We start from the raw sequence: 17,415 nt of genomic DNA on the forward strand, positions 1-17,415 counted from the left end.
GGAGTCATTAAAGCATTACCACTGGAGTCATTGAAGCATTACCACTGGAGTCATTAAAGCATTACCACTGGAGTCATTGAAGCATTACCACTGGAGTCATTAAAGCATTACCACTGGAGTCATTAAAGCATTACCACTGGAGTCATTAAAGCATTACCACTGGAGTCATTGAAGCATTACCACTGGAGTCATTAAAGCATTACCACTGGAGTCATTGAAGCATTACCACTGGAGTCATTGAAGCATTACCACTGGAGTCATTAAAGCATTACCACTGGAGTCACTGTAGCATTACCACTGGAGTCATTAAAGCATTACCACTGGAGTCACTGTAGCATTACCACTGGAGTCATTAAAGCATTACCACTGGAGTCATTGAAGCATTACCACTGGAGTCATTGAAGCATTACCACTGGAGTCATTAAAGCATTACCACTGGAGTCATTGAAGCATTACCACTGGAGTCATTGAAGCATTACCACTGGAGTCATTAAAGCATTACCACTGGAGTCATTAAAGCATTACCACTGGAGTCACTGTAGCATTACCACTGGAGTCATTAAAGCATTACCACTGGAGTCACTGTAGCATTACCACTGGAGTCATTAAAGCATTACCACTGGAGTCATTGAAGCATTACCACTGGAGTCATTGAAGCATTACCACTGGAGTCATTAAAGCATTACCACTGGAGTCATTAAAGCATTACCACTGGAGTCACTGTAGCATTACCACTGGAGTCATTAAAGCATTACCACTGGAGTCACTGTAGCATTACCACTGGAGTCATTAAAGCATTACCACTGGAGTCACTGTAGCATTACCACTGGAGTCATTAAAGCATTACCACTGGGATCCTTGTTGTTTCCACTGAGGATCAACAACCGTGTTCACAGTGCACATGAAGCTGCCAATTGGTCCAGAAATTTGGTCCTTACTGTGCACAAGTGTTGAAAGTTTGAAGCCGATAGAACGAGGCGTTCTCGAGTTACGAGCAAAATCGAAGAGAAAAAAAATCTGGGATACCTGGATTTAGGTATACCTTCAGGGATACCTGGATTTAAGTATACCTTCAGGGATACCTGGATTTAGGTATAACTTCAGGGATACCTGGATTTAAGTATACCTTCAGGGATACCTGGATTTAGGTATACCTTCAGGGATACCTGGATTTAAGTATACCTTCAGGGATCAGACTCTCTGATCGCGGGTTCAAACCCCACCCGTGGTAAGGTTTAATAATGACAATAATAAATTGAGGTATAGGAATGAAATGAAATATTAATATCATATTGATTTTATTTTAGATACAGGAGTATGGAGGACACACACACACAGGAGCTGTGACTCGACCCCTGCAACCACAATTAGGTCAGTACACACACACAGCTGTGACTCGACCCCTGCAACCACAATTAGGTAAGTATACACACACACAGGAGCTGTGAATCGGCCCCTGCAACCACAATTAGGCAAGTATACACACACAGAGGAGCTGTGAATCGGCCCCTGCAACCACAATTAGGTAAGTATACACACACAGAGGAGCTGTGAATCGGCCCCTGCAACCACAATTAGGTCAGTACACACACACAGGAGCTGTGACTCGACCCCTGCAACCACAATTAGGTCAGTACACACACAAGGAGCTGTGAATCGACCCCTGCAACCACAATTAGGTCAGTACACACACACACAGGAGCTGTGACTCGACCCCTGCAACCACAATTAGGTCAGTACACACACAAGGAGCTGTGAATCGACCCCTGCAACCACAATTAGGTCAGTACACACACACACAGGAGCTGTGAATCGACCCTTGCAGCCACAATTAGGTCAGTACACACACACACAGGAGCTGTGAATCGACCCTTGCAACCACAATTAGGTCAGTAAACACACACAGGAGCTGTGACTCGACCCCTGCAACCACAATTAGGTCAGTACACACACAAGCTGTGAATCGACCCCTGCAACCACAATTAGGTCAGTAGACACACACACAGGAGCTGTGACTCGACCCCTGCAACCACAATTAGGTCAGTACACACACAAGGAGCTGTGAATCGACCCCTGCAACCACAATTAGGTCAGTACACACACACACAGGAGCTGTGACTCGACCCCTGCAACCACAATTAGGTCAGTACACACACACAGGAGCTGTGACTCGACCCCTGCAACCACAATTAGGTCAGTACACACACACACACACACATATATATCTGGAAGATAAAATAGCTTATAGGCATACACTCAAATCTACTACCCAAATTTACCACTCAGATCTACCACTTGCATCTACCACTCAAACCTAACACTCAGATCTGGCACTCAAGTTTGAGCATAATACGACCTCTCAGACTGAACATCATAATTCTCCAGGTAATCATGTATATAACTGAAAGTGGGTCTGTTACTGGGGACTCCCTGCCAGCAGTGGTATATCAGCTCGTAGAGAGGGTCAGGGCAGTTGGCAGGTTTACACATCCGATATCCCTGTTGAACCCCTTGTATCACTTCCTGTTTGGACATACCTGTGGGGAAAATAGACATTAGGAACTAGATAGAATGGAAGAAAAGGTACTCAGGACTTGGCTATTTCTGTTGAAACCTCCTTCTGTTAATTCACCTTTTTGGGGAGATGATACTCCTGTTGGACCCTTTCTATCACCTGTTTGGGGAGATGATACTCCTGTTGGACCCTTTCTATTACCTGTTTGGGGACATGGTACTCCTGTTAGACCCTTTCTATTACCTGTTTGGGGACATGGAACTCCTGTTAGACCCTTTCTATCACCTGTTTGGGGACATGATATTCCTGTTGAACCCTATCACCTCCTACAATCACTAGAACCCAGATAGAACCAAAATAAGGGGGGGGGACCACAATACCGTGGCTGAAACATTTCGCCCAAAATCCACACTTATAAGAAGAAACTTCTAAAGACGTTTCGGTCGTTTCCGGCTCTTTGTCGCCACAACTGATAATGGTGCTGGGTGGGCCGAAATGTGGGGTTGCGGTGAATAATATGGTTATTGATGATCTGGCGTGCCGTAGGTCGAGCAGGGACCCAAATCTTGCCTATAACTCACTCTAAATTGTGGCTGATTTGTAACTTATAATAATTAGTTGGTGATTGGTATTATATTTATGGGTGAGTCTTACTTTCGGTTATTATTAACCCAGGGAAGTCAAACAGTGAATAACAGGAGAGAGAGAGAGAGAGAGAGAGAGAGAGAGAGAGAGAGAGAGAGAGAGAGAGAGAGAGAGAGAGAGACGGCTTATTTCCAATGGGGTCCTTGTAGATACACACAAAATACAATATTGTTAGTTGGTGAGGATGCTGGAGGGAGAGATCATGACTTACCAGGATAGGGAACAGCTCCCAGGGTGAGAATCTCCATCATAAGGATGCCAAACGACCAGACATCAGACTTAATGGTGAAGCCATCACACAAGAAGACTTCAGGAGCTGTCCACTTCACTGGGAACTTGGTATCTGTCAGTGACATCAATATTATTCTATTATCTACCACTATTACTGCTTCTGCTACTGTAGATAAATGGTTCGGAGAACCGACAAGCTGATAAATTAGAAACATGTGCAACACTTGGATTCATGAGTCCTATGCAGAGAAGAATGGCGAAGATCAGAAGGACTTCGTGGTAATCAGTCCCCTCAGCCTGGAGTGGATGTAATCAGCGTTTCACATGTGTCTTATTTATCAACTACTACTACTAATTGAGGTATTAAGTACTGTAATCAAGAGTACCAGAGATACTAAGCACTGTACTCACTAGCATTTATGTTGTAAACACCGTCGGAGCTATCACAGAGTCGAGCCAGACCAAAGTCAGCCACTTTACATGTTAGTGATGGTCCCACCAACACATTACGTGATGCTAGGTCCCTGTGAATCAGTTGTTTAGCTTCTAGGTACTCCATACCAGAGGCTACCTGTAAGCCACAAGTCTCACTGTATAAGAAATAACGTGGAAAATAACTATAGTGAAAATAGTGAATAACGAGTGGTGCATTACCTTGTTCAGCTATCAAAACTGTGGGGCCCACTCCCTGGACCCATTATGTACTTCTGTAATCTTTTGACTACCGCCCACAGGATGAGTATTGTGTTCATAATAACACATAAACACATTAAACTAACCTCCAAGGCATTACGTGATAAATATATAAATGGTATATACATAAACATGTTGGTAAGATATATGTGGAACAGTTAGTTAGTTTAATATGTTTATTATGCACCCCATACCCATCCTGTGGACGGTAGTCACCCCATACCCATCCTGTGGACGGTAGTCACCCCATACCCATCCTGTGGACGGTAGTCACCACATACCCATCCTGTGGACGGTAGTCAAAAGATTACAAAGGTACATAATTGGTCCAGGGACTGGACTCCAAAGTTTTGATAGCTGAGCAAGTTACAGAGGTAATGAACTCACAATTTACAAAGGTAATGAACCCACAATTTACAAAGGTAATGAACTCCAGGTAGGTCTGGTCACAATCATGACAAGTTACAAAGGTATTTACAGATTACAGAGGTACGTAATGGATCCAGGGACTGGGCCCCCAAAGTTTTGATAGCTGAACTAGGTACAAAGGTAATGAATTCTGTAAGAATGGTTACTTACGTTTATACATGGCTACAATCATGAACAAATTATAGAGTAATGAGCAATTCACACTTCCACACCCGGCCACAACTGTAATGACTTATTGGTGCAAATATTGATTGTTGAGTCACACACACACACACACACAGTTAGGTGTCTTTATTCTGCAACGTTTCGCTTGCACAGTAGGTTTCTTCAGTCAAGCATAGAGGAGTTTGCAGGAGGAGTAGAGATGTGAAGACGATGTCATCAGTCCATCAGCCTTCAAGACGTAGTTTTGAGATGGTCAGTCCCTCAGCCTGGAGAAGAGTTTTGCTCCATAGTCTGGAGCAATGTTTTATTGTCTGGAACAATGTTCCATTGTCTGGAACAATGTTCTATTGTCTGGAACAATGTTCCATAGTCTGGAACAATGTTCTATTGTCTGGAACAATGTTCTATTGTCTGGAACAATGTTCCATTGTCTGGAACAATGTTCTATTGTCTGGAGCAATGTTTTATTGTCTGGAACAATGTTCCATTGTCTGGAACAATGTTCCATAGTCTGGAGCAATGTTCCATTGTCTGGAACAATGTTCTATTGTCTGGAACAATGTTCCATTGTCTGGAACAATGTTCTATTGTCTGGAACAATGTTCCATAGTCTGGAGCAATGTTCCATTGTCTGGAACAATGTTCTATTGTCTGGAACAATGTTCCATTGTCTGGAGCAATGTTCCATTGTCTGGAGCAATGTTCTATTGTCTGGAACAATGTTCCATAGCCTGGAGCAATGTTCTATTGTCTGGAACAATGTTCCATAGCCTGGAGCAATGTTCTATTGTCTGGAACAATGTTCTATTGTCTGGAACAATGTTCTATTGCCTGGAACAATGTTCTATTGTCTGGAACAATGTTCCATTGTCTGGAGCAATGTTCCATTGTCTGGAGCAATGTTCTATTGTCTGGAACAATGTTCCATAGCCTGGAGCAATGTTCTATTGTCTGGAACAATGTTCCATTGTCTGGAGCAATGTTCTATTGTCTGGAACAATGTTCCATAGCCTGGAGCAATGTTCTATTGTCTGGAACAATGTTCCATAGTCTGGAGCAATGTTCTATTGTCTGGAACAATGTTCTATTGTCTGGAACAATGTTCTATTGTCTGGAACAATGTTCTATTGTCTGGAACAATGTTCTATTGTCTGGAACAATGTTCCATTGTCTGGAGCAATGTTCCATTGTCTGGAGCAATGTTCTATTGTCTGGAACAATGTTCCATAGCCTGGAGCAATGTTCTATTGTCTGGAACAATGTTCCATAGTCTGGAGCAATGTTCTATTGTCTGGAACAATGTTCCATAGCCTAGAGCAATGTGGATTTGAAGGGACAGTATGGAGCTTTATATACTGTCAGAAGGTGAGATGCAGCCGACTAGTAGAAGAAAGAATGTAATCAGTGAGAAGGCGAGTCCCACTCAGATCCATCCCTTATCAAAGGTAATGAACTCCATGTCCAGGCTGTTTCCTGTACCAGGATACCGTTGTGTTGCAGTGTCTGATAGAGGGAATATTAAAATGGTATTCAATACCGACATATTGATAAGACACATGACTGAGGGACTGACCACCTCAAAATTTGTCTTCAAGGCTGATGGACTGATGACATCGTCTGTATATCTCTACTCTTGCTCACTCTTCAGTACTCGACTGAAGACGCCTACTGTGAGGGAGTTATGTTTCAGAATAACGATACTTAACTGTTGTACATGTGGCTTACGTATACACTACCACACAACACTCTCCCTCTCATACACCACCACACACAACACTCTCCCTCTCATACACCACCACACAACACTCTCCCTCTCATACACCACCACACAACACTCTCCCTCTCATACACCACCACACAACACTCTCCCTCTCATACACCACCACACAACACTCTCCCTCTCATACACCACCACCACACAACACTCTCCCTCTCATACACCACCACACACAACACTCTCCCTCTCATACACCACCACACAACACTCTCCCTCTCATACACCACAACCACACAACACTCTCCCTCTCATACACCACCACACAACACTCTCCCTCTCATACACCACCACCACACAACACTCTCCCTCTCATACACCACCACCACACAACACTCTCCCTCTCATACACCACCACACAACACTCTCCCTCTCAAACACCACAACCACACAACACTCTCCCTCTCATACACCACCACACAACACTCTCCCTCTCATACACCACAACCACACAACACTCTCCCTCTCATACACCACCACACAACACTCTCCCTCTCATACACCACCACACACAACACTCTCCCTCTCATACACCACCACCACACAACACTCTCCCTCTCATACACCACCACACAACACTCTCCCTCTCATACACCACCACACAACACTCTCCCTCTCATACACCACCACCACACAACAATCTCCCTCTCATACACCACCACCACACAACACTGTCCCTCTCATACACCACCACCACACAACACTCTCCCTCTCATACACCACCACACACAACACTCTCCCTCTCATACACCACCACACAACACTCTCCCTCTCATACACCACCACACACAACACTCTCCCTCTCATACACCACCACACAACACTCTCCCTCTCATACACCACCACCACACAACACTCTCCCTCTCATACACCACCACACAACACTCTCCCTCTCATACACCACCACCACACCACACTCTCCCTCTCATACACCACCACACAACACTCTCCCTCTCATACACCACCACCACACACACTCTCCCTCTCATACACCACCACCACACAACACTCTCCCTCTCATACACCACCACCACACAACACTCTCCCTCTCATACACCACCACACAACACTCTCCCTCTCATACACCACCACCACACAACACTCTCCCTCTCATACACCACCACCACACAACACTCTCCCTCTCATACACCACCACACAACACTCTCCCTCTCATACACCACCACACAACACTCTCCCTCTCATACACCACCACCACACAACACTCTCCCTCTCATACACCACCACACAACACTCTCCCTCTCAAACACCACAACCACACAACACTCTCCCTCTCATACACCACCACACAACACTCTCCCTCTCATACACCACCACACAACACTCTCCCTCTCATACACCACCACACAACACTCTCCCTCTCATACACTACCACCACACAACACTCTCCCTCTCATACACTACCACCACACAACACTCTCCCTCTCATACACTACCACCACACAACACTCTCCCTCTCATACACCACCACACAACACTCTCCCTCTCAAACACCACAACCACACAACACTCTCCCTCTCATACACCACCACACAACACTCTCCCTCTCATACACTACCACCACACAACACTCTCCCTCTCATACTCTACCACCACACAACACTCTCCCTCTCATACACCACCACCACCACACAACACTCTCCCTCTCATACACCACCACCACACAACACTCTCCCTCTCATACACCACCACCACACAACACTCTCCCTCTCATACACCACCACCACACAACACTCTCCCTCTCATACACCACCACACAACACTCTCCCTCTCATACACCACCACCACACAACAATCTCCCTCTCATACACCACCACCACACAACACTGTCCCTCTCATACACCACCACCACACAACAATCTCCCTCTCATACACCACCACCACCACACAACACTCTCCCTCTCATACACCACCACCACACAACACTCTCCCTCTCATACACCACCACACAACACTCTCCCTCTCATACACCACCACCACACAACACTCTCCCTCTCATACACCACCACACAACACTCTCCCTCTCATACACCACCACACAACACTCTCCCTCTCATACACCACCACACAACACTCTCCCTCTCATACACCACCACCACACAACACTCTCCCTCTCATACACCACCACACACAACACTCTCCCTCTCATACACCACCACACAACACTCTCCCTCTCATACACCACCACACAACACTCTCCCTCTCATACACCACCACACAGAACACTCTCCCTCTCATACACCACCACACACAACACTCTCCCTCTCATACACCACCACACAGAACACTCTCCCTCTCATACACCACCACACACAACACTCTCCCTCTCATACACCACCACACAACACTCTCCCTCTCATACACCACCACACACAACACTCTCCCTCTCATACACCACCACACAACACTCTCCCTCTCATACACCACCACACACAACACTCTCCCTCTCATACACCACCACACACAACACTCTCCCTCTCATACACCACCACACAACACTCTCCCTCTCATACACCACCACACAACACTCTCCCTCTCATACACCACCACACAACACTCTCCCTCTCATACACTACCACCACACAACACTCTCCCTCTCATACACCACCACCACACAACACTCTCCCTCTCATACACCACCACCACACAACACTCTCCCTCTCATACACCACCACACACAACACTCTCCCTCTCATACACCACCACACACAACACTCTCCCTCTCATACACCACCACCACACAACACTCTCCCTCTCATACACCACCACCACACAACACTCTCCCTCTCATACACCACCACACACAACACTCTCCCTCTCATACACCACCACACAACACTCTCCCTCTCATACACCACCACACAACACTCTCCCTCTCATACACCACCACACAACACTCTCCCTCTCATACACCACCACACACAACACTCTCCCTCTCATACACCACCACACAACACTCTCCCTCTCATACACCACCACCACACAACACTCTCCCTCTCATACACCACCACACAACACTCTCCCTCTCATACACCACCACACAACACTCTCCCTCTCATACACCACCACCACCACACAACACTCTCCCTCTCATACACTACCACCACACAACACTCTCCCTCTCATACACCACCACCACACAACACTCTCCCTCTCATACACCACCACCACACAACACTCTCCCTCTCATACACCACCACACAACACTCTCCCTCTCATACACCACCACACAACACTCTCCCTCTCATACACCACCACACAACACTCTCCCTCTCATACACCACCACCACACAACACTCTCCCTCTCATACACCACCACCACACAACACTCTCCCTCTCATACACCACCACCACACAACACTCTCCCTCTCATACACCACCACCACACAACACTGTCCCTCTCATACACCACCACCACACAACAATCTCCCTCTCATACACCACCACCACACAACACTGTCCCTCTCATACACCACCACACACAACACTCTCCCTCTCATACACCACCACCACACAACACTCTCCCTCTCATACACCACCACACACAACACTCTCCCTCTCATACACCACCACACAACACTCTCCCTCTCATACACCACCACACAACACTCTCCCTCTCATACACCACCACACACAACACTCTCCCTCTCATACACCACCACACAACACTCTCCCTCTCATACACCACCACCACACAACACTCTCCCTCTCATACACCACCACACAACACTCTCCCTCTCATACACCACCACCACACAACACTCTCCCTCTCATACACCACCACACAACACTCTCCCTCTCATACACCACCACCACACAACACTCTCCCTCTCATACACCACACACAACACTCTCCCTCTCATACACCACCACACAACACTCTCCCTCTCATACACCACCACACACAACACTCTCCCTCTCATACACCACCACCACACAACACTCTCCCTCTCATACACCACCACCACACAACACTCTCCCTCTCATACACCACCACACACAACACTCTCCCTCTCATACACCACCACACACAACACTCTCCCTCTCATACACCACCACACAACACTCTCCCTCTCATACACCACCACACAACACTCTCCCTCTCATACACCACCACACACAACACTCTCCCTCTCATACACCACCACACAACACTCTCCCTCTCATACACCACCACCACACAACACTCTCCCTCTCATACACCACCACCACACAACACTCTCCCTCTCATACACCACCACACAACACTCTCCCTCTCATACACCACCACACAACACTCTCCCTCTCATACACCACCACACAACACTCTCCCTCTCATACACCACCACACAACACTCTCCCTCTCATACACCACCACACAACACTCTCCCTCTCATACACCACCACACAACACTCTCCCTCTCATACACCACCACACAACACTCTCCCTCTCATACACCACCACACACAACACTCTCCCTCTCATACACCACCACACAACACTCTCCCTCTCATACACCACCACCACACAACACTCTCCCTCTCATACACCACCACCACACAACACTCTCCCTCTCATACACCACCACCCACAACACTCTCCCTCTCATACACCACCACCACACAACACTCTCCCTCTCATACACCACCACACAACACTCTCCCTCTCATACACCACCACCACACACCACTCGCCCACTCATACACCACCACCACACACACTCTCCCTCTCATACACCACCACCACACAACACTCTCCCTCTCATACACTCTCCCTCTCATACACCACCACCACACAACACTCTCCCTCTCATACACCACCACCACACAACACTCTCCCTCTCATCACCACACACAACACTCTCCCTCTCATACACCACCACACAACACTCTCCCTCTCATACACCACCACCACACAACACTCTCCCTCTCATACACCACCACACAACACTCTCCCTCTCATACACCACCACACACAACACTCTCCCTCTCATCACCACACACAACACTCTCCCTCTCATACACCACCACCACACAACACTCTCCCTCTCATACACCACCACCACACAACACTCTCCCTCTCATACACCACCACCACACAACACTCTCCCTCTCATACACCACCACCACACAACACTCTCCCTCTCATACACCACCACCACACAACACTCTCCCTCTCATACACCACCACCACACAACACTCTCCCTCTCATACACCACCACCACACAACACTCTCCCTCTCATACACCACCACCACACAACACTCTCCCTCTCATACACCACCACACACACACTCTCCCTCTCATACACCACCACACAACACTCTCCCTCTCCTACACCACCACCACACAACACTCTCCCTCTCATACACCACCACCACACAACACTCTCCCTCTCATACACCACCACACAACACTCTCCCTCTCATACACCACCACACAACACTCTCCCTCTCATACACCACCACACAACACTCTCCCTCTCATACACCACCACCACACAACACTCTCCCTCTCATACACCACCACACACAACACTCTCCCTCTCATACACCACCACACAACACTCTCCCTCTCATACACCACCACACACAACACTCTCCCTCTCATACACCACCACACAACACTCTCCCTCTCATACACCACCACACACAACACTCTCCCTCTCATACACCACCACACAACACTCTCCCTCTCATACACCACCACACAACACTCTCCCTCTCATACACCACCACACACAACACTCTCCCTCTCATACACCACCACACAACACTCTCCCTCTCATACACCACCACACACAACACTCTCCCTCTCATACACCACCACACAACACTCTCCCTCTCATACACCACCACACAACACTCTCCCTCTCATACACCACCACACAACACTCTCCCTCTCATACACCACCACACACAACACTCTCCCTCTCATACACCACCACACACAACACTCTCCCTCTCATACACCACCACCACACAACACTCTCCCTCTCATACACCACCACCACACAACACTCTCCCTCTCATACACCACCACCACACAACACTCTCCCTCTCATACACCACCACCACACAACACTGTCCCTCTCATACACAACACTCTCCCTCTCATACACCACCACCACACAACACTGTCCCTCTCATACACAACAATCTCCCTCTCATACACCACCACCACACAACACTCTCCCTCTCATACACCACCACCACACAACACTCTCCCTCTCATCACCACACACAACACTCTCCCTCTCATACACCACCACCACACAACACTCTCCCTCTCATCACCACACACAACACTCTCCCTCTCATACACCACCACCACACAACACTCTCCCTCTCATACACCACCACCACACAACACTCTCCCTCTCATACACCACCACACACAACACTCTCCCTCTCATACACCACCACCACACAACACTCTCCCTCTCATACACCACCACCACACAACACTCTCCCTCTCATCACCACACACAACACTCTCCCTCTCATACACCACCACACACAACACTCTCCCTCTCATACACCACCACACAACACTCTCCCTCTCATACACCACCGCCACACAACACTCTCCCTCTCATACACCACCACCACACAACACTCTCCCTCTCATACACCACCACCACACAACACTCTCCCTCTCATACACCACCACCACACAACACTCTCCCTCTCATACACCACCACACAACACTCTCCCTCTCATACACCACCACACAACACTCTCCCTCTCATACACCACCACACAACACTCTCCCTCTCATACACCACCACACAACACTCTCCCTCTCATACACCACCACCACACAACACTCTCCCTCTCATACACCACCACACACAACACTCTCCCTCTCATACACTACCACCACACAACACTCTCCCTCTCATACACCACCACACACAACACTCTCCCTCTCATACACCACCACCACACAACACTCTCCCTCTCATACACCACCACACACAACACTCTCCCTCTCATACACCACCACACAACACTCTCCCTCTCATACACCACCACACAACACTCTCCCTCTCATACACCACCACCACCACACAACACTCTCCCTCTCATACACCACCACACACAACACTCTCCCTCTCATACACCACCACCACACAACACTCTCCCTCTCATACACCACCACACAACACTCTCCCTCTCATACACCACCACACAACACTCTCCCTCTCATACACCACCACCACCACACAACACTCTCCCTCTCATACACCACCACACACAACACTCTCCCTCTCATACACCACCACACACAACACTCTCCCTCTCATACACCACCACACAACACTCTCCCTCTCATACACCACCACCACCACACAACACTCTCCCTCTCATACACCACCACACACAACACTCTCCCTCTCATACACCACCACCACACAACAATCTCCCTCTCATACACCACCACCACACAACACTCTCCCTCTCATACACCACCACACACAACACTTTCCCTCTCATACACCACCACACACAACACTCTCCCTCTCATACACCACCACACACAACAATCTCCCTCTCATACACCACCACCACACAACACTCTCCCTCTCATACACCACACACACAACACTCTCCCTCTCATACACCACCACACACAACACTCTCCCTCTCATACACCACCACCACACAACAATCTCCCTCTCATACACCACACACACAACACTCTCCCTCTCATACAACACCACACACAACAATCTCCCTCTCATACACAACAATCTCCATCTCATACACAACACTCTCCCTCTCATACACCACACACAACAATCTCCCTCTCATACACAACAATCTCCCTCTCATACACAACAATCTCCCTCTCATACACCACACACACAACACTCTCCCTCTCATACACCACACACACAACAATCTCCCTCTCATACACCACACACACAACACTCTCCCTCTCATACACCACCACACAACACTCTCCCTCTCATACACAACACTCTCCCTCTCATACACCACACACACAACACTCTCCCTCTCATACACCACACACACAACACTCTCCCTCCCATACACCACACACAGAACACTCTCCCTCTCATACACCACACACACAACACTCTCCCTCTCATACACCACACACACAACAATCTCCCTCTCATACACCACCACACAACACTCTCCCTCTCATACACAACACTCTCCCTCTCATACACCACACACAACAGTCTCCCTCTCATACACCACACACACAACAGTCTCCCTCTCATACACCACACACAGAACACTCTCCCTCTCATACACCACATACACAACACTCTCCCTCTCATACACCACACACAACAGTCTCCCTCTCATACACCACACACACACAACAGTCTCCCTCTCATACACCACACACACACAACAATCTCCCTCTCATACACCACACACAGAACACTCTCCCTCTCATACACCACACACACAAGAATCTCCCTCTCATACACCACACACACAACAGTCTCCCTCTCATACACCACACACACAACAATCTCCCTCTCATACACCACACACACAACACTCTCCCTCTCATACACCACACACACAACAGTCTCCCTCTCATACACCACACACACAACAATCTCCCTCTCATACACCACACACAGAACACTCTCCCTCTCATACACCACACACACAACACTCTCCCTCTCATACACCACACACACAACAATCTCCCTCTCATACACAACAATCTCCCTCTCATACACCACACACACAACACTCTCCCTCTCATACACCACACACACAAGAATCTCCCTCTCATACACCACACACACAACACTCTCCCTCTCATACACCACACACACAACAGTCTCCCTCTCATACACCACACACACAACAGTCTCCCTCTCATACACCACACACACAACAGTCTCCCTCTCATACACCACACACAGAACACTCTCCCTCTCATACACCACACACACAACACTCTCCCTCTCATACACCACACACACAACAATCTCCCTCTCATACACCACACACACAAGAATCTCCCTCTCATACACCACACACACAACACTCTCCCTCTCATACACCACACACAACAGTCTCCCTCTCATACACCACACACACACAACACTCTCCCTCTCATACACCACACACACACAACACTCTCCCTCTCATACACCACACACACAACAGTCTCCCTCTCATACACCACACACACACAACAATCTCCCTCTCATACACCACACACAGAACACTCTCCCTCTCATACACCACACACACAAGAATCTCCCTCTCATACACCACACACACAACAATCTCCCTCTCATACACCACACACACAAGAATCTCCCTCTCATACACCACACACACAAGAATCTCCCTCTCATACACCACACACACAACAATCTCCCTCTCATACACCACACACACAACAATCTCCCTCTCATACACCACACACACAACACTCTCCCTCTCATACACCACACACACAACAATCTCCCTCTCATACACCACACACACACAACACTCTCCCTCTCATACACCACACACACAACACTCTCCCTCTCATACACCACACACACACAACACTCTCCCTCTCATACACCACACACACAACAATCTCCCTCTCATACAACTCACCTGTGACCCTATATACAACTGCTCCTGGAATGTCATAATCTGGCCAACATCTGACCTGAGGATGTCCAGCAGCGCCCCCTCACTCATGTACTCTGTGACGATCAGGATGGGTTCTTCCATAGTACACACAGCATACAGCACTAGGATGTTAGGGTGCCTAAGTTCCTTCATGATCCTGGCCTCCTCCAGGAAGGCTGACGGTGACATACTGCCTTCCTTAAGCATCTTAATGGCTACCTCAACACCGTAGTTCCAAGTCCCTGGTAACCCAGAGGATGTGTTATTATTGTTATAATTAGTAGAAGTAGTACTTATTCATCTCCATGGGGAAGTGGAACAGAATTCTTCCTCCGTAAGCCATGCGTGTCGTAAGAGGCAACTAAAATGCCGGGAGCAAGGGGCTAGTAACCCCTTCTCCTGTATAAATTACTAAATTTAAAAAGAGGAACTTTCGTTTTTCTTTTTGGGCCACCCTGCCTTCGTGGGATACGGCTGGTGTGTTGAAAGAAAGAAAGAAGTACTTATTCAATTCCTCCCTAATGAATAAGTAGTAATAGTAGTCCTGCTTTCATTATTTCAATAATGATAATAATGATAATAATAATAATCAACTTACCCAGCCATACGTCACCAAAGGAACCAGCTCCTAGCTTCTTCACAAACTGCAGAGAATTTCTATCAATCTCCCACTTATCTCTGGTATCCCTGCATATATCGTGCATACCCGGAGGAGGCCTCCTGCAGGGATACCTCATCAGCATGCCCAGCTCAGAGGCATCCTGCCCACTGCTGTAGAAATCTACGAGGTCGTTCAGAGTCTGGAAAACTTTGGAAGGCGTTATGTAGAAATTTCTGGTCTCTGACGAACAGACTCTGTAATGTTTCACCTTTGCTGCCTTGGAGACTTCTTGGACTGTCTGTGGAATGAGATTGAGGTGAATAAATGGGCCGTCTGTGGGTTGAAACGGGTGTATATATGGACTGTCTGTGGGTTCCGACTGAGGTGTATACATGGACTATCTGTGGATTCTGACTGATGTGTATATATGGACTGTCTGTGGGTTCCGACTGAGGTATATATATGGACTGTCTGTGTGAGGACGTGTGTGTTGAGTGAAGTCCTAGGCCTTCTATATCAGAACTGCTTATCTCACCCGACTGATAACTCATCATGCAACAAATATCGTTGGAGCGCAGCTGAATTGCTGCTGGAACTCTTATGTGTGAACTGTGACTAGTGATATACCTAGTGAAACACAAACATGTTGATTTGAAGTGGCTGTAGGAGGCTACACCTTCACTCCACCTCGCCTCTCTCCCCTCCTTCCTCGATTTGGAACTCAGGCA

General features: G+C 47.8%; 1 protein-coding gene across 1 annotated transcript in view; it reads right to left on the reverse strand.

Moving 5' to 3' along the window:
* Nucleotides 1-1,523: 1,523 nt before the first annotated feature.
* Nucleotides 1,524-17,415, reverse strand: part of LOC128703975 (tyrosine-protein kinase Fyn-like) — a 50,361-nt gene continuing 34,469 nt past the window's right edge. The window contains exons 6-10 of the mRNA XM_070104873.1: nucleotides 16,685-16,985; nucleotides 16,069-16,328; nucleotides 3,803-3,962; nucleotides 3,372-3,503; nucleotides 1,524-2,537 (exon numbers count right to left, since the gene is read on the reverse strand). Of these exons, the coding sequence (XP_069960974.1) occupies nucleotides 2,335-2,537; nucleotides 3,372-3,503; nucleotides 3,803-3,962; nucleotides 16,069-16,328; nucleotides 16,685-16,985 (1,056 nt within the window). The 3' untranslated portion in view covers nucleotides 1,524-2,334. The remainder of the gene's footprint in view (nucleotides 2,538-3,371; nucleotides 3,504-3,802; nucleotides 3,963-16,068; nucleotides 16,329-16,684; nucleotides 16,986-17,415) is intronic.

This window comes from Cherax quadricarinatus, chromosome 95 (assembly GCF_038502225.1).
Source record: "Cherax quadricarinatus isolate ZL_2023a chromosome 95, ASM3850222v1, whole genome shotgun sequence".
Lineage (NCBI taxonomy): Eukaryota > Metazoa > Arthropoda > Malacostraca > Decapoda > Parastacidae > Cherax > Cherax quadricarinatus.